This window comes from Neofelis nebulosa, chromosome 13, assembly GCF_028018385.1.
Source record: "Neofelis nebulosa isolate mNeoNeb1 chromosome 13, mNeoNeb1.pri, whole genome shotgun sequence".
NCBI classification, from domain to species: Eukaryota; Metazoa; Chordata; class Mammalia; order Carnivora; family Felidae; genus Neofelis; species Neofelis nebulosa.
The window spans coordinates 57,410,263-57,433,060 of NC_080794.1; the positions used below are offsets into that span (position 1 = coordinate 57,410,263).

At 41.8% G+C, this 22,798-nt stretch overlaps 1 protein-coding gene across 4 annotated transcripts in view; it reads right to left on the reverse strand.

The window, feature by feature from the left end:
• Window positions 1–22,798, reverse strand: part of IDE (insulin degrading enzyme) — a 155,368-nt gene that overhangs the window by 96,855 nt on the left and 35,715 nt on the right. The window contains exon 1 of one of the 4 annotated variants that reach the window (XM_058697168.1): window positions 16,971–17,139. The exons of 1 other annotated variant lie outside the window; for it this stretch is intronic. In XM_058697168.1, the coding sequence (XP_058553151.1) occupies window positions 16,971–17,068 (98 nt within the window). In that variant the 5' untranslated portion in view covers window positions 17,069–17,139. Of the gene's footprint in view, window positions 1–16,421; window positions 16,626–16,970; window positions 17,140–22,798 lie in introns of those variants that run through there. 2 more of the 4 variants (XM_058697167.1, XM_058697169.1) reach the window with 2 other exon arrangements.

Here is a 22,798-nt window from a genome sequence, read left to right on the forward strand (position 1 = left end):
AACAAGTCCAGACTACAGCTGGGGTGGGGAGGGCAAGTGTCCAGAAAAAATGTCTCTAAGAAAAAAATATGACACAACTATTTCGGTAAGATGAGGGAAGAAGGAAGGATAAGGAAAGAGTTACATCTTTACCTACTATAAAAGCAAGTCAACATGACAACTCCAAAAATTAAGAAATCAAGGAATAGCAGTATATTACTTGGAAATATTAAAATAAATTTCAAAATAAATAGCTTAAAGACTCAAATGTGCTTGCTTCTATGGAGCAGGAAGTAAGGATGGAGTAAGGGTAGGGAACTGCTATTTTTTTTTGCTATAAACCTTTTAGTACTATTTGACTCTTAAAACCCTCCCTGTATTACTTTGATATTAAAAATTAATTTTAGGGGCGCCTGGGTGGCTCAGTCGGTTAAGCAGCCGACTTCAGCTCAGGTCATGAGCTCGCGGTCCGTGAGTTCGAGCCCCGCGTCGGGCTCTGTGCTGACAGCTCAGAGCCTGGAGCCTGTTTCAGATTCTGTGTCTCCCTCTCTCTGACCCTCCTCCATTCATGCTCTGTCTCTCTCTGTCTCAAAAATGAATAAATGTTAAAAAAAAAAACAATAAATAAATAAATAAATAAATAAATAAAATAATTTTAAAAATCAAGCATATATTAAATAAATTCATTTCAGTTTCCTTAAGGGGCAGCATGTTTGATTTCTAGTGAATATGTGATAAGTTATTTCTTCTTCCAAAAAATAATTAAAGAGCACAAGTACTGAATTCAGAATCTCATTCCTTAAGAAAGTCAATTATGACTTAAGTTTGCCTCACAGCCATTTTCTTTTGCAGACAGAAGGGAAAAAAAATGATGAGTTGCAAGGTTCATTCTGTTAGTCACTGAATCGTTAGCTATTTTTTAACCAGTTATTATTGCAAGAATTTGGATCCTTGGGGTGCCTGGGTGGCTCGGTTGGTTAAGCATCCGACTTCGGCTCAGGTCATGATCTCATGGTCCGTGAGTTCGAGCCCCGCGTCGGGCTCTGTGCTGACAGCTCAGAGCCTGGAGCCTGTTTCAGATTCTGTGTCTCCCTCTCTCTCTGCCCCTCCCCTGTTCATGCTCTGTCTCTCTCTCTGTCTCAAAAATAAATAAACGTTAAAAAAAAAAATTTTTTTTAAAATAAATAAATAAAAATAAAAAAGAATTTGGATCTTCATGACAAAAAGCTCCACAATAAGCAGTATTATCATCTTCATAAACTTATCTTGACTGAGACTGTGTTACACTACAAAAGAAACTACACTATTTAAAAAATTAAAACTGTTAAGAGTACCAACTGACTTATAAACACTGACATGTATTAGATGAGCAATCAAAAGAATATTCTTTATTATACATCATTTCACAAAACAATTAAATGATCTCTACTGTCAGAAACTCAATTATACTAGTATCATGACCTTAACTGATTACAAGAAACTGCCTATTTTGGAAGCCACGACACAACTAAGAACAAGGTGAAAGTCCTTTTGTGGTTCCAAAAGAAATTAGAGTTTTTAAAAACAAAGTCTTAGATTCATGGAGGTAGTAGAAAATTTAAAGATGATCAGGCCCAGCACCCACAACTAACAGCAAAACCAAGACTAGAATCCAAAAACAAAGGGAAGAAATAACAACAACACCACAGAAATATAAAGGATTTAGAAAGAATTCCATGAAAAATTACATGCCAACAAATCTGACAACCTGGAAGAAACAGACAGATTCCTAAAAACATACAATCTTCCAAAACTGAATCAGAAAGAAATAGAAAATCTGAACAGACCAGTTACTAGTGATCAATCTGAACCAGTAATCAAAAGACTCCCAGCAAACAAAAGTCCAGGACCAGATGGATTCACAGGTGAATTCTACCAAACATTTAAAGAAGGGGCACCTGGGTGGCTCAGTTGGTTGAGTGACTCTTGATTTTGGCTCAGGTCATGATATCACAGTTTGTGAGATCAAGCCCTAAATTGGGCTCTGCTCTGACAGCAGGGAGCCTCCTTGAGGTTCTCCCTCTGTCTTGGTCCTTCCCCCAGTCGTATATGTGCACTAAATAAACTTAAAAATAAAATAAAAAGGTTAATACCTATTCTCCTCAAACTATTCCAAAGAACAGAAGAGAAAGAAAAGCCTCAAAATACATTCTATGAAGCCAGAGGTTACCCTGATACCAAACCCAAAGACACTACAAAAAAAAAAAAAAGCAACTTACAGGCCAATATCCCTGATGTATACAGATGAAAAATCTTCAACAAAATTTTAGCAAATTGCTTTCAACAATACATTAAAAGGATCATTCACCATGATCAAGTGGGATTTATTTCAGGAATGCAAGGATGGTTTGATATTTGCAAATCAATTCACCATGATACACATCAACAAAGCAAAGAATAAAAACCATACAATCATCGCAATCAACAGATGCAGAAAAAGCATTTGACAAAGATCCAACACCTGTTTATGATAAAAACTCTCAACAAAGTGGGTTTAGCAGGAATATACATCAACATAATAAAGGTCATATATGAAAAACCCCCAGTTAACATCATACACAATGGTGAAAAACTGAAAGCGTTTCTTCTAAGGGCAGGAACAAGACTAAGGTGTCCACTCTTGCCTCTTTTATCCAACATAGTACTGGAAGACCTAGCCACAGCAACATTAATAATGAAATAACAAAGAGAAACAATCCATAAATTCAATGATGCAGTCCCTATGAAAATATCAATGGTATTTTTCACAGAATCAGAACAAATAATATTAAAATTTGTATGGAAGCACAAAAGACCCCAAACAGCCAAAGCAATCTTGAGAAAGAAGAACAAAGCTGGAGTTATCACAATTCCGGATTTTAAGATATACTACAAAGCTATTGTAATCCAAACAGCATGGTACCAGCACAAAACAGATACACAGATCAATGGAACAGAATAGAGAGCCCAGAAATAAACCCATGCTTATGTGGTCAAGTAATCTATAACAAAGGAAGCAAGAATATACAGTGGGGAAAAGACAGCCTCTACAACAAATAGTGTTCAGAAAACCGGACAGCTACATGCAAAAGAATGAAAGTGGGCTACATTCTTACACCATACACAAAAATAAACTCGAAATAGGTTAAGAACCTAAATGTGAGACCTGAAACCATAAAACTCCTACAAGAAAACGTAGGCAGTAATCTCTTGAACATCAGCCTCAGCAATATTTTTCTAGATATGTCTCCTCAAGCAAGGGACATAAAAGCAAAAATAAACTATTGGGATTATGCCAAAATAAAAAGCTTTTGCACAGCAAAGGAAACCATCAACAAAATGAAAAGGTAACCTACTGAATGGGAGAAGACATTTGTAAGTGATATGTCCAATAAAGAGTTATTATCCAAAATGTATAAAGAACTTAAACAACTCAACACCCAAAAAATAATCAATTTAAAAATGGGCAGAGACCTAAACATTTTTCCAAAGGAGACATATAGATGAAAAGATACTCAACATTATTAACCATGAGGGAAATGCAAATCCAAACTACACTGAGATAGGACCTCACACCTGTCAGAATGGCTAGAATCAAACAGAAATAAGTGTTGGCAAAGATGTGGAGAAAAAGGAACCCTCATGCACTGTTGGTGGGAATGTAAACTGGTGCAGCCACTGTGGAAAACAATATGGAAGTTCCTCAAAAAATTAAAAATAGAGGGGCGCCTGGGTGGCTCAGTCAGTTAAGTGTCCAACTTCAACTCAGGTCATGATCTCATGGTACATGAGTTCCAGACAGCATTAGGCTCTCTGCTGTCAGCACTGAGTCCACTTCAGATCCTCTACCCCCACCCTCTGTCCTTCCCCCACTCATGCGTGTGATCTCTCTCAAAAATAAATAAACATTAAAAAAAAAATAAAAATAGAAATACTATATGATCCAGTAATTCCACTACTGGGTAGTTACCCAAAGAAAATGGTAAAAAGATATATGTACCCCCCCCCAAAAAAGATATACACACCCGATGTTCATTGCAGCATTATTTATAATATCCAAGATACAGAAATAACCAAAATATCCACTGATAGATGAATGGATAAAGAAGACGTGGTGTGTATATACACGTGGAATATAACAGAATATTACTTGGCCATAGAAAAGAATGAGATCTTGCCATATGCAACAACATGGATGGACCTAGAGGATATTATGCTAAGTGAAGTAAGTAGAGAAAGACAAATACCACATGATTTCATTTATATGTGGAATCCAAAAAAAAAAAAAAAACCCACAAAGAAACGAACAGCAGAATCAGACCCATAAATACACAGAACTGATGCATGCCAGAAGGGAAGCATGCTGGGGGATAGGCAAAATGGGTGAAGGAGAGCAGGGAATACAGACTTCGAGCTGTGGAATGATTCTTTTGATTCAAGGGAATGAAAGGTACAGCACACGGAGCATACTCAATGGTATAGCGTTGCATGGTGACAGATGGTAGCTACACTTGTGGTCAGCACAGCATAAAGTATAGATCTGTCCAATCACTATGTTGCACAACTGAAACTAATGTAACATTGTATGTCAACTATACCTAAAAAAACAGATGTGAATAATCAAATGTTAAATTATGCTTATTATACTCTGTAAAAATATCGGTATCAAATTTCAAAAGTTTACCTCAAACATTTAAAAAATGTAGAACATACAACGAATAACTTTTACAGGACAAAGTCTCACTTATGTGAAATGCTTTATTTCTTTATAATGGCAGGCATAAGCTTCTGTTTTACTCTAGAGCTGACTAGATTCTTCAATTCTATAAAATTAACCATCAGGATTTTAAATGCACTCAATTCCAAGTGGCTTTAAGACAAATAAACATTTGCTTTACTTATCTGATCATCTGTCTTCCCCACTAGAAGGATGGGTATTTTTGTCTCTATTGCTTATTGTTATATCCACAACACCTAAAATAATTCTGGCACATACTGGTTATACTAATTTTTACTTTTGATTTATAATTCATGAAAAATAAAGAAGGATTAAAAGCAGATCTTGTGGGGCGCCTGGGTGGCTCGGTCGGTTAAGCGTCCGACTTCAGCTCAGGTCACGATCTCGTGGTCCGTGGGTTCGTGCCCCGCGTCGGGCTCTGGGCTGATGGCTCAGAGCCTAGAGCCTGCTTCCGATTCTGTGTCTCCCTCTCTCTCTGCCCCTCCCCCGTTCATGCTCTGTCTGTCTCTGTCTCAAAAATAAATAAACGTAAAAAAAAAAAAAAAAATTAAAAGCAGATCTTGTAACACCAACCTGCAAAACTGGTATTAACCCCACAACACCTTTACTATTTAAGCCTCTTTCCTCTAGCCTTTCACTGGGACCAAACTTCCTCAATTAAAAATCTATTCCTAATAAAACACAAATAAAATGATAACTAATGCTAACAGAACAGTAATAGAACTAACCATGGTGGAATTTCTAAAACATTAAATAAAAACGATTCATCTCTGCGAAAACAAAAACAAGTCTAGAATCCAGTGGACTTCAGCCTTTGTGTGTAGAGTTATTTTCCACAGCACTGTCCTGTCCCTTACGTCCTATGCCTTTTCAAACCACCTTAGTTCCTATGAATAACTCAGAAACACAAGAAATCTTGGAAATACACTCCAACCTCTAATTTCTTTATAATAAGAAAACACACAAATACTATTTACTGGCTACATTGACATTTAGAACAAGGAAATGGCAAACTAAGCAAAAACTAAATCGAGTTTATGATTAGGGATCCCCACTTCCAGGAGCCCATGTCCCTGGACAAATTCATCCAACAAACACTAAACTCGTACTATATGCCAGATACTGTCCCAAGTGCCAGGGATACCATTATAGGGAATCTTTGCTTCTTCAGAGCTCCTGGCTCCAAATATAACTCTACATATCCTAAAATAGCCTGTAAAGTTGGGCAAAGGATCACCATGTTAACTGAACTGGAACCCATTCTCCCTACTAGACCCTGGGAGCATTCCTAAAAATCCAGACTTTTTTTTAGCTGCTGGTGTTAACAGCATAGAGAAAAATGGCAAGGGTTAGAAATAGAAGGATTCTTTCTTCAAATAAGGAAACTGAGGCCCAGAAGTGTAAAGATCACCTACCTTTTAAAATTCTTTATAAGCAACTACCCTTTTAAATCAAGACCTCCTTGAACAAATCTTTATTTTTCCAATGTTACCCTCTTCACCTGTATCTGCACTTTTTCCACCCCTCCCTTAGGCATTATTCTCCCACACAAGCTTCTTCTCTCAGCCACCAATACCAATTCCCTATTTCTGCTACCACACTTCTGTTCAAGTCTGCTCTTCCCAACTACTATCTAAATTCTCCAAATTCAATATGTTTTTTCCAAAGTCACCCTGTAGGGTCCCATGAAACTTGGCTTCTAGTCCCTCCCCTTTATTTGCAGGTTACCAGTGAAATGGTCTGGTCTTTTCCCAAGGCCCTCGTCTGCTTAAAACCTCTTTGGCTGGACACTTCTAACCATTCTGCTTCTGGTATCTTCTGCCTCTGTAACCTCCAGCCTCTCCAACTGTTTCCTCATCCCTAAACGTCAGCATTCCTTAGGATGTAGCTTGGGCCCTCTGTATCTCTACACAGATCTTTCCTATATACCCATCTGTGTCAGTGTCTTCAACCATCATCTCTACAAAGAACTATCAGATGTAGGAAATCAGCTCAGACCTTCTTAGGAAGGTCAGCTCAGACCTTCTTAGGAAGGTCCAATCATATTTCAAATATTTCAAACCTCTCCTTCACTATTCAGCAATAGCTCCGGACTCAATATCTGCCAACTCACCATATACCATGTTTATCCCTTCCAAAACCATCTCCTTGTCCTGACTCCCCCATCTCTACTACAGATACCAAGCTACCTCTAGGGAGGGAGATAATATAATAGCCAACCCTGTGATTCTTGACTGAGCCCATCTGGCTTCTGGCTAGGCCACTTATTAGCAGTGTATCCTTGAGCAAGTTAACCTCTTTGAGCCTCAATATCCGTATTTGAAAAAAAGAAAAGAACCACAATACCTCTCTCACAGAACTACTGTGGCCATTAAACATATGGGAAGCTCCAAATAGAAGGCGAAACACATAAGAGGCACTCAATAAATATTAGCTACTAAATCTTCCATGGTTCACATTAACAGCAGCATTGAGAGTTTCACAACTAAGCCTACTTAGCTTCCACCGCAGCTTAGTCTTGTTCTAGGCTCTGGACCTATTTCTTATCCTTAAACAGGAAATTTAAGTCACTCCAGTTCAGGACTTATCAACCTGGTTCTGATCTTCAAACTGAACTCTTTCCTTAACTACCAATTTACAACCTAGATCACCATTTTGGTCCTGGGTATTTAAGGACTACTCAGTCTTGTCCACTGCCCTGAGGGGCTCTGAGTCACCTAACTTCCTGATGATTAACAGCTAGCTCTGAAATGCTAGCCCCACCACTGCAGCTGAACAACCTGTCCTCTTGGCATGCCTTTAGAACACCAGCCACCCACCATGCAGTATCAACATTTCACCTAACTGGACTTCTTCCCACTGCCTGGAGGTGAATGTCTCCCGCAAGAGCTTCCCTCCCCTGGTGGCCCCTCCTACTCAAGCCTCATCTCAGCACCAATCTCAAAGTCATTCAGGCCCAACACCTTAGGCCTCTTGGGTTCCTCCGTTTCCCCCATACCCAATCAAAGCTGCTAAAATCTTTCACACAATCCTCTGCACTCTCCTTTCCTTGTTTGGACATCTTTATCCTTTATCAGTCTCTGACTGCATTTCAACTGTGCTTCCAAAAAACAGCCAGATTAATCATCAGAAAAACATAGCTTTCATATGTGACTGCACTTCTTAAAAGCATTTGAGACTCTCCACTTCCTATAGGATAAAATCTACTGTCCTTTGATTATATTGTGAATTTTCCTACTTCTAAGCTTTTACTAACACTATTCCTTCTAAAATATCCTCTCTTCCCCTTCTCTGTTCACCCAAATTTCATTATTTCCTTCAAAGACATTTACCCAAACCCTATGTTCTCTGTGAAACCCTTTGTGATATCCCTTTGTGAGCAGAGGGGAAGCAGTGCAAATAATCTAAGACCAAGTCAAGTAAACAGACCAGTGTGACTTGGAATGGGGCGAGAATGATTATTTTGGAAACAAGATCAGAGAAGTGATGGGAGGCCAGGTCCCGTGGGGCCTTCTTGGCTATTATAAGGATGTTTTCTTTAAATATGAGCAAAATTGGGGTGCCTGGGCGGCTCGGTCGGTTAAGTATTTGTCTTTGGCTCAGGTCATGAACTTGTGGTTCATGAGTTCGAGCCCTGCATCAGGCTCGGTGATGACAGCTCAGAGCCTGGAACCTGCATCAGATTCTGTGTCTTCCTCTCTCTCTCTGCCCCTCTCCCCCTCATGCTCTTTCTCTCAAAAATAAATTAAAATTTTTTTTAATTAAAAAAAAAATATAAGCAAAATGGAGATCAACTGCAAGGTTTTAAGCATTTACTAGCAAAGATATAGAACTTGGATTTCAAAAAGATCATGCTACCTGTGGTGAAAAGAACAAGCCATACATAGACAGGAAAGTGAAGAAGCAAGGAAACTGATTAAGAGGCTATTATAGTGTCTGGGTAAAAGAGTGTGATTAGAACCAGGGTGGTGGCAATCAGAAGTGGTTTGAATCCAGATGTATATGCTGACTGATGAGGGATATGAAAACAAGAAAGGAGTTAAGGATGACTCCAAGTTGTTAGCCTAAACAAGTGGAAGAACAGAGGTGTTACTGGTATGAGGGAGAAGATGGTGGGAGGAGCAGGTTTTGAACGTGGTAAGTTTAAGAAATATATTGGCCATTGAAGGGAAATGTTGAATTGGAAGATTATTACCTAAATCTGAAATTCAGGGGAAAGAGATACATTTGGGAACTCTCAGAATACAGATCAGGAGGGTTTCACAAAATATCTGTGATGTTAATCGTTCTGTAACTGCTCTGCCCCATACAGTAGCCAAGAGCCACATACGATTTGAAATGCAGCTAGGATGACTGAAAAACTGAATTGTTAATTTTCATTGATTTGCATTTAAAAGCACATGTGGCTCATGGCTGCACAGTGAACAAAGCATATATAAATAATATTTAAAACAAAGTGACTGAATGAGAACCCTAATTGAGTAGGTAGAGATGTCCAAAGATTGGGTACTGGGCACACCAACGACACGGATTATTTGTGATAGAAAAAAATAAATAGATCAAAACAACCCAAATCTCCATAAACAACAGAACAGAAAAATAATTAGTGGCATAGTCACATAAGACTGCCATTCAGCAGTGAATGTATACATCTACATGGATCTCGAAACAATGTTAAATGAAAAAAAAAACTCAGAGAAGAAAATTTTCTATTAAGGTCAAATGCAGAAAAAACTAAAAAGTATACTGTTTAAGACTATATTCAGATTAATAAAGTATAAAGAAAATCAATGGTATTATTATCTAAATACAGGATAACATCACCTCTCCAAGGGAGGGAAAAGGTTGCAACCAGGGAGGTGAGCACAGAGAACTTCAAAGTTACTGGAAATGTTCTATTTCCTAAACTAGATGGTAGGTACACAGATGTTTATTTTGTTATTCTTCTTTATCCTATGTGGGGAATAAGCTTACCAATTCCCTGAGCCTGCACTGATGGATTAACAAAACACAAAGAATTAGAAAGCCATAGGATGTTCACACCCAAGTTTGGGTAAACAAGATCAGGTAAATAGGTATAGGTAAGGCGAGGCAAAGGCCCCAGTATAGAACAAAGGTATATGAGATAAACAAGATTACGTATTCAAGGCAGAAATGCCCCCCAACTTAGTACTATAGCAGAAAGCTTTCACAGGAAGGAAGGACCAAATTAGGTAAACAGGTAAACAGAGCTATAGACCACTGCGGAGAAGTTGCCCAGAGTGGAGCTAATTAGCAAAAGAAAAGTGCCTTGTTTACCCTGAGGGAGCATGCTCTTTCTTGTCCCCTAGACCAGTTCAGGTAAACAGAGGTGGTGCCTCACATCTGCTGTAAACAACCTTCCCCCTGGCTGCCCGCTACCCAGCGCCAAGATTTTGTTTTGTATTAACCCAAACCCCTAACACCACATATCTTCAAAACCTCCTTTCCCTCACGCCCATGAATTAATGTTCACAGTTTCATTGTCTCTTTGTGCACATTCATCACCGTGTTTGTAAGCCTTCTGATCCTAATAAAAACGGAGCAAGGACCCTTAATCGGGTTGTCTTCCCCCCAACATTGGCCATCTCTCGCATTTTTAATCCTGTGTACTGCTTTCCTGCGGGACAAAAAAGAATTCCAGACCCAGAGTCTACAACAATCCTATATACTCTTCCATGTATGATATTAATTAAAAGTAAAAATATATATATAAGGTAGTATATGGTTAAGTGTCAAATAAATGTTTCAAAATCTTGAATAAATCATTAAGTTTAGAAAAAGGAAAGACAATGGTGTGACCTTAATAAGGTCTAAAAAAGAATGACGGAAAAGAAAGAAAAGAGAGGGGCGCGTGGGTGGCTCAGTTGGTTAAGTGTCCAGCTCTTGGACAGTGCTCTTGACAGTTGCAAAGCCTATTTGGAATATTCTCTCTCTCTCTTTCTCTCTCTCTCCACCACCCCCCCCCCAGTCTACCCCTCCCCCATGCACTGTCTCTCTCAAAATATATTAAAAAAAGAGAGAGAAAGAGAGAGAGAAGGCCATTCTAGAATTGAGAATGAACACCTCATGTACAAGACACAGTAAATTGGTGGGTCTGACTAGAGAAGAGGAAATTTAGGTTGAAAAGTTAGGCTAGGGCCTGCCTATGAGATGCTTAAATGCTGGGTCAAGAAGTTTGGACTTGATCTTGAAATAGCGCAGAACGACTGGTGGTGTCCAAGCAAGACAATGGCATGGGGAAAGTGGTAGGTTAGAATGAATCAGATAAGGATCAACTGGTAGGGAGACAGGAGCCTGGAAAAAATCAGTTATAGAGCTATATGCACCCCTATGTTTATTTATTGCAGCAGTGATTACAACAGTCAAGATATGGAAGCAACCCAAGTATCCATCCACAGATGAAAGGATTAAGACACACACACACACACGTACATACAATGGAATATTACTCAGCCATAAAAAAAAGAATGAAATCCTGCCATATGCAAAAACAGATGGATCTAGAGGGTATAACGCTAAATGAAATAAGAGAAAGACAAATACCATATGATTTCACTCATATGTGGAATTTAAGAAAACAAAGGTAAAAAAGGACCAAAAACCCGACTCTTAAATATAGAGAACTGGTGGTTGCCAGAGGGGAGGTAGAAGAGGTGAAATAGGTGAAGGGGATTAAGAGTACATTTATCATGATGAGCTCTGACTAATGTATAGAATTGTTGAATCACTATACTGTACAACTGAAATATAACCCTGTATGTTAACTATACTGGAATTAAAAAAATACGTATCTAGAATTTGTAGATGTGAGATGTCAGGGAAGATAGTCATGGCCTTAACTAGCATGGTGGTTGGAAGATTAAGTGTACTCCAAGAAACTTGAGGATGAAAGACTCAAAAGAGTTTGGTCTTCAGAACAGACAGTGAGAGAAAAATAGATGCAAAGACTACTCCAATTTTCAAGCTAAACTAAGAAAATGATTAACATCAGGGTGCCTGGGTGACTCAGTAAGTTGAGCAGTCAACTCTCAATTTTGGCTCGGGTCACAATCCCAGGGTCCTGAGATCCAGCCCCAAGTCGGGCTCCACGCTGAGTGTGAGACTGCTTAGGATTCTCATTCATTCATATTCTCTCTCTCTCTCTCTCCCCCCCCACCCCCCCGCCCCGACTCATGCTCTCTCTCTAAAAAGAAATTAAAAAAAAAAAAAGTTTTTAAATGATTAACCTCAATATTTGCAAAACTAGGGAAATCAACAGAGAAAACTGGTTTTCAAAAAAGACCATTCATTCATTCATATAATAAGTATGTCAAGCAAAGTATGATACCTTCCCCTCAGGGAGCAGCTTGTGAGTGCCATTTTTTTTTTTTTTTTTTAACAGTTACACACTTTTTAATGGGCAAAGAGAAACTATACAGTTCTTTGGGAGTCATAAAAGCTTTTATAGCTTTTAATGGTACAAGAGTTTCTTAAGTCCCACTTTTTTTTTTTTAAGAGAGAGAAAGAGAGAGTGCACACAGGAGAGAGGAAGAGGAGGAGGAAGAGGAGGAGGAGGAGGAGGAGGAGGAGGAGGAGGAGGAGGAGGAGGAAGGGGGAAGGGGGAGAGGGAGAGAGGGAGGGGGAGAGAGAGAGAATATCTTAAGCAGGCTCCACACTCCGCACAGAGTCCAACTCGGGGCTCAATTCCACAACGCTGGGATCATGACCCCAACAGAAATCAAGAGACAGAGGCCCAACTGACTGAGCCACCCAGATGCCTCTCTAAGTCCCACTTTGAAAAGAGTACTGTAATAAAAATACTGAGCTGCTTTTCAAAACGAATTGAAAGAGGCAATAGAAAACAAGAGTGGACATGTATAGTAAAAGGTCATAAGAAGTGGAATTATTTGACTGAAAGTTTCTTGAGGACAGAATTTATCACTGACTTGCTTTGCAAACCACCCCCCCTCCGGCCCAGTGCTGAGCACACTGTAGTGAATGATCACTACAAAATAGATACTCAAATAATGCTAAAGGAAAAGAGAAGAGTGAGGGCTGACTCAAGAAAAACTTAGTAATGCCTACCAAGTCTCCAGAACCCAGCATACCTGAAGGATCTACCCCTTAAGGTATCTACCCCTGTAAAAGGAAAATGCTTTAGCCTTGTCACCCTGACTGAAAGGTAGGTTGATCATCTAGGGACCTCTCTAGGAGATCTAAAATACCAATATAAAAATAGAAAGGAGGGGGCGCCCAGGTGGCTCAGTCAAGCATCCGACTTTGGCTCGGGTCATGATCTCACTGCTCATGATCCTGCGGTTCGTGAGTTTGAGCCCTGCATCGGGCTCTGTGCTGACAGCTCAAAGCCTGGAGCTTGCTTCAGATTGTCTCCATCTCTCTGCCCCTCCCCTGTTCGCACTCTCTCTCTCAAATATTAAAATAAAACGTTAAAAAAAATTTTTAAAGAAAAATAGAAAGGAAATCAATTGTTTTAAAAAACGTATGTTGAATTTCTGCTCCCCACACTACTTACTCCCTGGTAAGGTTATCCCTAACCTTAAAGGCAGATAGACAGAATGTAACATTTTACTGTCTACGGTTTGGGCTAATGCTAATTAAAGATACTCAAAGGCATCTTTTCCTTTTAGACCATTAAAAAACATTTTTTTCGGGGCGCCTGGGTGGCGCAGTCGGTTAAGCGTCCGACTTCAGCCAGGTCACGATCTCGCGGTCCGTGAGTTCGAGCCCCGCGTCAGGCTCTGGGCTGATGGCTCGGAGCCTGGAGCCTGTTTCCGATTCTGTGTCTCCCTCTCTCTCTGCCCCTCCCCCGTTCATGCTCTGTCTCTCTCTGTCCCAAAAATAAATAAAAAACGTTGAAAAAAAAAATTTAAAAAACAAACAAACATTTTTTTCTGGTTAAAAGTAAAATAAAAGCCTGGGGGCACCTGGCTGGCCCAGACAGTAGAGCCTTCAACTCTTGATCTCAGAGTTCTGAGTTCAAGCCTCATGGTGGGCGGAGAGCTAGTTTGCATGCTTACATACATACACACACACACAGTGGTTGTACCACTTAAAAAAAAAAAAAAAAAAGTAAAAGCCACGATCTTAATAGCTAGTCCCATATGGCACACTGTTACCTATGCCCACAGAACAGAGCAATGCAAAGTAGAGCAGCCTGCAAAGTGAGATGACCAATGTACAGGTGTTTCAAGTAGCTGCCAGGCACTGGCCTATTACCTCCAGGTTCCCCGAGATAATCACAACTCCAAGTTATCCAATATGGCTAAACAGGGGACAATGAGACTGCTTTTTAAATGAATTGATCTTATACAAATGCTTTCAGACCATCTCTTTCTCAAGAGGTTAGAACAGGGAATGAATGCCTCAACACTGGCAAAGGCAGTATAACATAACAGTTAAGAACGCAGGCTCTGGCACCAGACAGACATGGGTTAAATCCCATGTCTCTTGCAGTAAACAGCCCTGTAAACATCTCTGTTAATACATCTCCCTACTATGTACAGAATCGATTACCTTAAGATTTTGAATATGTGGCAGCTTCAGATGTTAGTACTTTCCTTCTTATAACTACACCCCAATCCCTTTGATTTTCCTGTATTTTCCTTACTAGTCTCAACTGCTAATTTTTACTGTAGAGCTGTCTAGATGTTGATCTCATTCATTACCTTTGAATCTCCTGAATTTCCTTCTCTGAGAACAACCTTATCTTGAAGCTCTGGCAGTTCAACCCATGCCCTGAATTTCATCAATGAAACTGAAGAGCAGTCGGAGAAAACCACAAAGAAAACTGGATTGTAAATAGAACATACAAACCTCTTTGTTGTATAAAACTTCAAATTGATGATTTCTTTAAAATCCCAAATTCTGGGTGCCTGGCTGGCTCAGTCGGTAGAGCATGTGACCCCTGACTCAGGTTTGTGAGTTCAAGACCCACTGCTGGGTGTACAGATTAGTTTAAAATAAATCTTTAAGGGGCACTTGGGTGGCTCAGTCAGTTGAACATCTGACTCTTGATTTCTGCTCAGGTCATGATCCCAAGGTTGTGGGACTGAGCTCCACGTCGGGCTCTGTGTGCTGAGCATGGAGCCTGCTTAAGATTCTCTCTCCTCCCCTCCCCCCCTCCCCAGCTTACTCTCTAAAAAACAAAATACTTGGGGCGCCTGGGTGGCTCAGTTGGTTGGGCAGCCAACTTCGGCTCAGGTCATGATCTTGCGGTCCATGAGTTCGAGCCCCGCATCAGGCTCTGTGCTGACAGCTCAGAGCCTGGAGCCTGCTTCAGATTCTCTGCCCCCCACTCTCTCTCTGCCCCTCCCCCACTTGTGCTCTGTCTCACTCTCTCAAAAATAAATATTAAAAAAAAATTAAAAAAATAAAGACAGGAACGCATCAAAAATGAATTCATTAAAAAATAATAATAATAAATAAAAAATAAAATACTTAAAAAAAATTTTTTTAATCCCAAATTCTGTACACTGGAGAATATGGAGCTAAACATAGCCTATTAGCAACAAATTAGATACCGAAAAAAATCCTGACCTGAAGAAAGCCTGTGGAAGTACTCTGCCTCTGCTCACCACTCCCACTTCTTTCTCTAAACTCAGGGATCTAATTTATGCTTGTTGTAGTGGATTTTGCAAATAGTGGGGGAAAAGAGGAGGGAAAACAGGTTTCACAGATTTTTCATTTCCATCAGGCACCATTACTACCATCCTACTTCAGTAGGGAAAGACTAAGTCCCAACCAGTTTCTCTGCTTCAGGTCTCTCCACTCACTTACAGCCTGCACACAGCCACCAAACTAATTTCCTAAATTAGCAGTTTCATTAGATCACTCCCCACCTCAAAAACTCTTAGCGGCTCCCTAAACTATGCACTGAAAAAGCCCAACTAAAATTCAAAGCCCAGGCTAGCATTATCCCACTTTTATAATACAAGACTTGTCTCCTAATTGCCCCAAAGAAATTCTCTAAGGCTCCAACTAGCCTAATCTGCTCACTGTCCATCCCCCACCCCCAACCCCTGCACGCCTAGGCTGATTACACCCACCACCGTCCACCCTCCACACTTTCTGCTTTTCCTTCAAAGGCCAGACCCCCTCCTCTATCTCTGCCCTGCACTATGCTCCCAAAGCACGCACTGTCCGTACTGCCCATCTTCTGACCCCAGCCAAACACATGCTTTTTAGCTGGCTATATATTCTCTTGGCATCTCAATCTGCTCAAACGAAGTCAAAGTTCCTTGGAAAGCAGACTACATACTTACACAGGTCTATCACAGTGCCTCGCACTTAGTAGGTCCTAGATATTTAAAAAAAAAAAACAGAGGAGCTCAAATGATACATCTAAGTAGGGCAAGACAATACTGCCCATCTTTGCCGATTCCCCTCTGTTCACAGTAAAAGGGATTCAGCGTTCGCGACAGGGCAATCAATGTATTTCTAGTATACACGGAGCAGCGAAGTGGAGAGAGCACGCCACCGGATGGCAAAAAAACACCCGCGTCCCCATCCTGGTTTTTGCCACAAGCCCTGCAATTGGGAAATCACACAATCTCTCTGGGCCTCGGTTGTCTCAGGTGTAAAACAATGGAGCTGTTTTGATGGATCCCTAGGTATCCTTCGGCTCCCGAATTCCCCGGGACTGGAAATCCAACACCCATCTACTCACTAAGGCGCAGGCAGGCAAACTTTTACGGTGCCCGACGCAGGCATTTCCATATAGTAGTGGAAACTCCGTTCTCATGGAAAAAAAGCAGGGCTGAGAGGAGGGTAAGAAGCGGTCTCCCTGGACTGGGATTCCTTTACCCCATAGCCAGGGGCAGTTGGACTCGGCTTCCTGCCTCTCACAGGCAGACTCCCCGGAGAGTGGCGCGGCACCGCACGGCTCCGGGAGCGGGCCGGGGTGACTCCGTCCGCGCCCCGCGCCCCCAGCACTTGTGACACACGCCCCGTGACCCCGGGTCACAGCCCCCGTCCGCCCTCACCCGCCCCAGTGGCGCCCTCCTCTCCCGGCAAGGCCCCTCGCTCCCGCCCGGCCGGCCGCCCTTCCGGGCCCCGGAGCGGCCTCTGCGCGGGCGTCCGGGCCCCAGGCCGGCGGGACTGGCGGCGTGAGGGGCGGCGGCGGCGGCTTTAAGTGCTGAATCACCACTTTGCAACCCGAGCTCCAAACCACCGTGACCCGCGGGCCCCGGGGGCCCGGTCGCTCCGCTCCGCTTACCCACAGAGGCGCTCCGGGGGCGGCAGGCGGGCGCCGACGACGGAGCGGAAGGTGCTGGGCCGCGCGGAGTGCAGCAGCCACGCTAACCGGTACCGCATACCCCAGCGCAGCCGCCGGGAGCACCGCGGACGCTTCCTTCTGGCGCCGGGAGCCGGCCCTGCCCACTGCGCATGCTCAGTCCGCCGCGCCGCTTCCCGGGAGCAGCCGAGCGGCCGGCGCTCCGGGTTTTGCCTGGAACCCGGCAGGGCGGGGGCGGCGGCGGGGACAGCAGGCGTCCCCGGCCTGAGCCAGCGGGCGGGACGGAGTCTGGGCCGGGAGCTGCGGGAGCCCGGCAACCAGGCTTTCCCAGGCCGGGGTGTCCCGGCTGGGTCACACAGGGACGAGATGGGAGGGCGGCGAGGTGTATCTGGCTTAAGTGTTTGTAAGGGGCAGGGTCTCACGAATACAGTAGGAGCACAACGAGCCATGTTTGCGGAGTCGCCCCCATTGGCTTTCGCCCTGGGCAGTGCAGGTGTTAGAAAGAAGCCCGCGGACCAGGCGGCGCGCGGCCCGCGGGCTCCCTCTAGAGCGCGATGCGGACCCTGAGGGGGAGTTAGCAGCTCCTCCAAGAGCCAGGGGGAGATGGGACCCGCAACAGCGAAAAAAAGGTTTTCGTGGCCTTTCAAATCCGGAGTAGAAACTCCTACTCTGCATTACTGCTGTATTAACACAACACTACACGTATGTATAGTAGTACTACCATTGCCAGTGTACTTTAGTCATTATTTATAACACAAGACTTTTTTCCCTGATGGCTTTACGGAGCTGTGCGTCCAAGAACAATCTAATAGTTGTTAGGGATTTGACTTTCCATTACATTTCCATTTTACAAGGGTCTTTAAGGCAGAGTGCAATTAGGGATAGTGACTCCCAAGCTTAAGTACCTTTAGGTCTCTGATGTGGCAGATGGAAGTCTGCTGCCAAAAACAGTGCTTTCAATCCTATTATTGTTTCAAATGGGAATTCGGGAGGAGGTTCCCTTAATTAAGCGGATGCTTCGTTAAGGAGGTACAGGGATCTTTTTTAATCGTTTCAGCTAAAGGCAAACGTTGGATGGATGCAAACTGAGGTATCAGAGATGAGGAAGTGCAAAATAGGGTAAAATTCCACAATATTACATTCTAGCCTCACCCCACCTGTATTAGTGTCCTGTGGCTGAGATAACAAATTATCACAAAGTTAGTGGCTTAAAACAACAGAAATGTATTCTCTCACAGTCTGCAGGCCAGAAGTCCAAAATCAAGATATTGTCAGGACTGCACTCCCTACAAAGGATATTAGGGGAGAATCCATTCTTTGCCTCTTCCAGTTTCTTGTGGATGCCAGTTTCCTTGACTTATGGCCACATCACTTTAATCTCTGCCTCCATCTTCACATTGCTTTATCCTCTGTGTGTCTTTTCTTCTGTCTTTTATAAGGACACTTGTCTTTGGATTTAGGGCACAATCACGTAATCCAGGATTATCTCATCTCATCCCTAACTTGATTACATCTGCAAAGATACTTTTTTTCCATATAATGTAACACAGGTTCCTGGGATGAGGACATGGACACATATTTTGGGGGCCACCACTCAACTGAGTACCCCACCTTTCCAGCTTCTACCCCCGCCCTCTACTAACTGCAATTCACACAGCTATCACAGCTAATTAATGCTTACAACAATACTAACTTGTCAGTTGTCTAGCAGCTTCCAAGCCCAGTTGAAATAGTGTTGCCTTTACAAAACTTTCCCTCATTTCCATTCCTCACATACCCTAATTGAAAGTAATCACTCTGATCTGAGCTGCCACAGTAGGTCACCTTTCTCTAAAGGCACTTATTCGAATTTTAACTTTCCACGCTTGTAAGAAGTAGACTTGGAATGATGTCTTAGACATTTTTGTATCTCACCTGGCAGCCAGCATAGTGCTTAGTTAACACTCGTCAATTGCATGTTTCCTGAATCTGATTAAGCCTCTAGATATAACTACCTTTCATAGGAAATACAGGGAATAGACATGCTAAATCACACCATAAGGATACTGTCAGCAAAATTTAGAATGTTTGGAACACTACAGGAAAAATGACCTGAATTGCAAAATAAGAGAGAAAGGAGAAACCTATGAATTAAAGGGGACTTAGAATTGACAAGTTATGATAAGCTGTTTATTAACTTTTATATGAAAATGAAAAGGGTCGGGAAGACCCAATGGAAGAAGAATCTGGAACACTTACAGTAGCAAGTATTAAGAGTTATTATTAAGCTATAGTAATTGACATGACAATGGCATGAGGGCAAATAGGCCATGGAAAACTATTTGGTAGTATCTATTAAAGCTGCATATATGCATATGCTATGATCTAGCAATTCAACTTCTAGCTATATAGGCAACAGAAATGTGAACATGCATCCATAAAAATACATGTTCTAGAATGTTCACAGTAGCACAATCAATAATAGTCCCAAACTGGAAACAGTCCAAATGCCCATCAACAGTAAAATGCACAGGAAAAATAAATTGGGGAATAATCACACAATGGAATACTATACAGCAATGAAAGTGAACAAACAAAAACTAAAAATATGGCTGAATCTCACAAACATGGTGAAAGAAGACAGATCCAAAAGAGTATTTACTATATAAGTCCATTTATATAAAATTGAAAATCAGGCAAAACTAATCCACAGTATAGTACTAGAAGTCAGGCTAGTGGTTAGGGAGAATAAAGGGGGCTTCTCAAGTATGTTTCTAAGTGGGTGTATTCAGTTTTTGAAAATAAATTGAGCTGTATACTTACGATTTATTCACTTTTCTGTTTGTAGCACTTCAAAAAAACCTTCAAAAGATAATACTTAAATGTTTTTATTTTTATGTTTTTTATTGTTTGAATTTTTAAAATATAATTTATTGTCAAATTGGCTAACATGCAGTGTGTACAGTGTGCTCTTGGTTTTGGGGTAGATTCCCATGGTTCATCACTTACATACAACACCCAGTGCTCATCCCAACAAGTGCCCTCCTCAATGCCCATCATATTTAAATGTTTTTAATGTTCATTTTTGAGAGAGAGAGAGAGAGAGAGAGAAAGCACAAGTGGGGGAGGGGCAGAGAGAGAGACACACACACAGAATCCAAAGCAGGCTCCAGGCTCTGAGCTGTCAGTACAGAGCCTGACATAGGGCTCGAACCCACGAACTGTGAGATCATGACCTGAGCCAAAGTCAGACACGTAACTGACTGAGCCACCCAGATGTCCCTCAAAAGATAATATTTAGAGGCACCTGAATGGCTCAGTCGGTTAAGCCTCCAGCTCTTGGTTTCAGCTTGGGCCCTGATCTCACAGTTTGTGAGATCGAGCCCTAAGTCAGGCTCTGGGCTGACAGTGTGAAGCCTTCTTGGAATACTCTCTCTCTCTCTCTCTCTCTTTGCCTCCTCCCCACTCAGCTCCCTCTGTCTTTCTCTCTCAAACAAATAAATAGACATTTCTAAAATGGGCTAACATAGGGGGGCCTGGGTGCCTCAGTCGGTTAAGCGTCCTACTTCAGCTCAGGTCATGATCTCGCGGTCCGTGAGTTCAAGCCCCGCATCGGGCTCGGTGCTGACAGCTCAGAGCCTGGAGCCTGTTTCGGATTCTGTGTCTCCCTCTCTCTCTGACCCTGCCCTGTTCATGCTCTGTCTCTCTCTGTCTCAAAAATAAATAAATGTTAAAAACAATTTTTTAAAATAAATAAAATGGACTAACATAATTAAAAAATGTTTATTTATGTTTGAGAGAGAGAGAAAGTACAAGTAGGGGAGGGACAGAGAGAGAGAGGGACACACAGAATCCAAAGCAGGCTCCAGGCTCTGAGCTGTCAGCACAGAGCCCAAATCCAGGCTCGAACTCCTGAACCACAAGATCGTGACCTGTGCTGAAGTTGGATGCTTAACCAGGTACCCAGGTACTCCAACAAATATTTTAAAATATATACATAATATTTAAAAATGCAAAACAAAAAAAAAAGACATATTAACCAAATGATATATGTGGTTTTTATTTGACTCCTGAACAAACCTATTATGAAAAAGAAACATTTATGAGACAATCAGTAAAAGTAAGAATAGTGTGTAGATATTTGATATTAAATGATTATGTTACTTCTGGTGGTATGTTAATGGCTGTGGGGTTTTTTTTGTTTGTTTGTTTGTTTGTTTGTTTTTAGAGTTGAGATATATACTGAAATAATACAATGCCTGGGAGTCAGTTCAGATAATTCAGTAGACAATGAGGGAGAGAGGAAACAATAGATTCAACAATATTATTGGCCATGAACTGATGATTATTGAAGTTGGATAATGAAAGCTGGGTTGGGAAGGTTATTATGCTATTCTATTTGCTTTTGTGTATGTTTGAAGTTTTCTATGATAAAAAGTTTTAGGGGCTCCAGTGGCTCAGTCAGTGACTCTTAATCTCAGGGTTGTGAGTTCAAACCCCACATTGGGCATGGAGCCTACTTAAAAAAAAAATTTTATAATGTATGTTAGTTTTAAATAAAGGACTATGGTAATAAAACACCTAAAAGCAACATGAATTTTTTGTAACATTTATTTATTTAGGGGCATCTAGGTGGCTCAGTTGATTAAGTGTCCGACTCTTGATTTGGGCTCAGGTCATGATCTCATGGTTTGTCTGTCTGAGCCCTGTGTCAGGCTCTGCACTGACAGCATACAGCCTCCTTGGGATTCTCTTTCTCCCTCTCTCTCTTCCCCTACACCCCCTCGCACACAGGAGCATGCAGGCACATACAATTTCTCACTTTCAAAATAAATAAATAAAATTTAAAAAATTTAAATGTTTATTTATTTATTTTGAGAGACAGAGCACAAGCAGGGGAGGGGCAGAGAGAGAAGGAGACAGAATCCCAAGCAGGCTCTGCACTGTCAGCACAGAGCTGCATTCAGGGCTTGAATTCACAAACCCTGAGATCACGATCTGAGCCAAAATCAAGACTTAACTGACTAAGCCACCCAGCCACCCCCAACATGAATTTTTTAAATAAAATGTTTATATATAAGTGATTTACCTTTTTTTTTTTTTACATTTATTTATTTTTGAGAGACAGAGACAGAACACAAGTCGGGGAGGGGCAGAGAGAGAGGGAGACACAGAATCTGAAGCAGGCTCCAGGCTCCGAGCTGTCAGCACAGAGCCCGACGCGGGACTCGAACTCACAAACCATGAGATCACGACCTAAGCTGAAGCCGGACGCTTAACCTACTGAGCCACCCAGGCGCCCCCATACCTTGATTTATATTTTTTAAGTTTACTTATTTATTTTAAGAGAGAAAGAGAGAGAAAATGCTCGCAAGTGGGGGAAGGGCAGAGAGAGAGAGAGACAGAGGATCCCAAGCAGGCTCTGCATTGTCAGCACAAAGTCCGACATGGGGTTCGATCCCACGAACTGTGAGATCATGACCTGAGCAGAAATAAAGAGTAGGATGCTTAACTGACTGAGCCCCCAGGCACCCCCCCTCACCTTGCTTTATATGTTAAGGATACATGAGGAAAGAGCAACCAAGTTTCTAGTGGAGTTTACATTATAGTGAGGGAAAGAAACAAGTAAACTAATACGTATATAAAATAATTACACAATATGATTAAAATAAAATGAGGGTAACCAGAGTGGGTTTTCCTGCTGTCTAGCTGTACCCAAGTAATAGTTCTGGACTTTTCCTCCATCATCACTACTGTCCATGGGTGGGAGGAGGTGGCAAAGATCTCACCAGCTGTATTAAGGGGGTTAATTCGTGTCCCGAGCTGTTGAC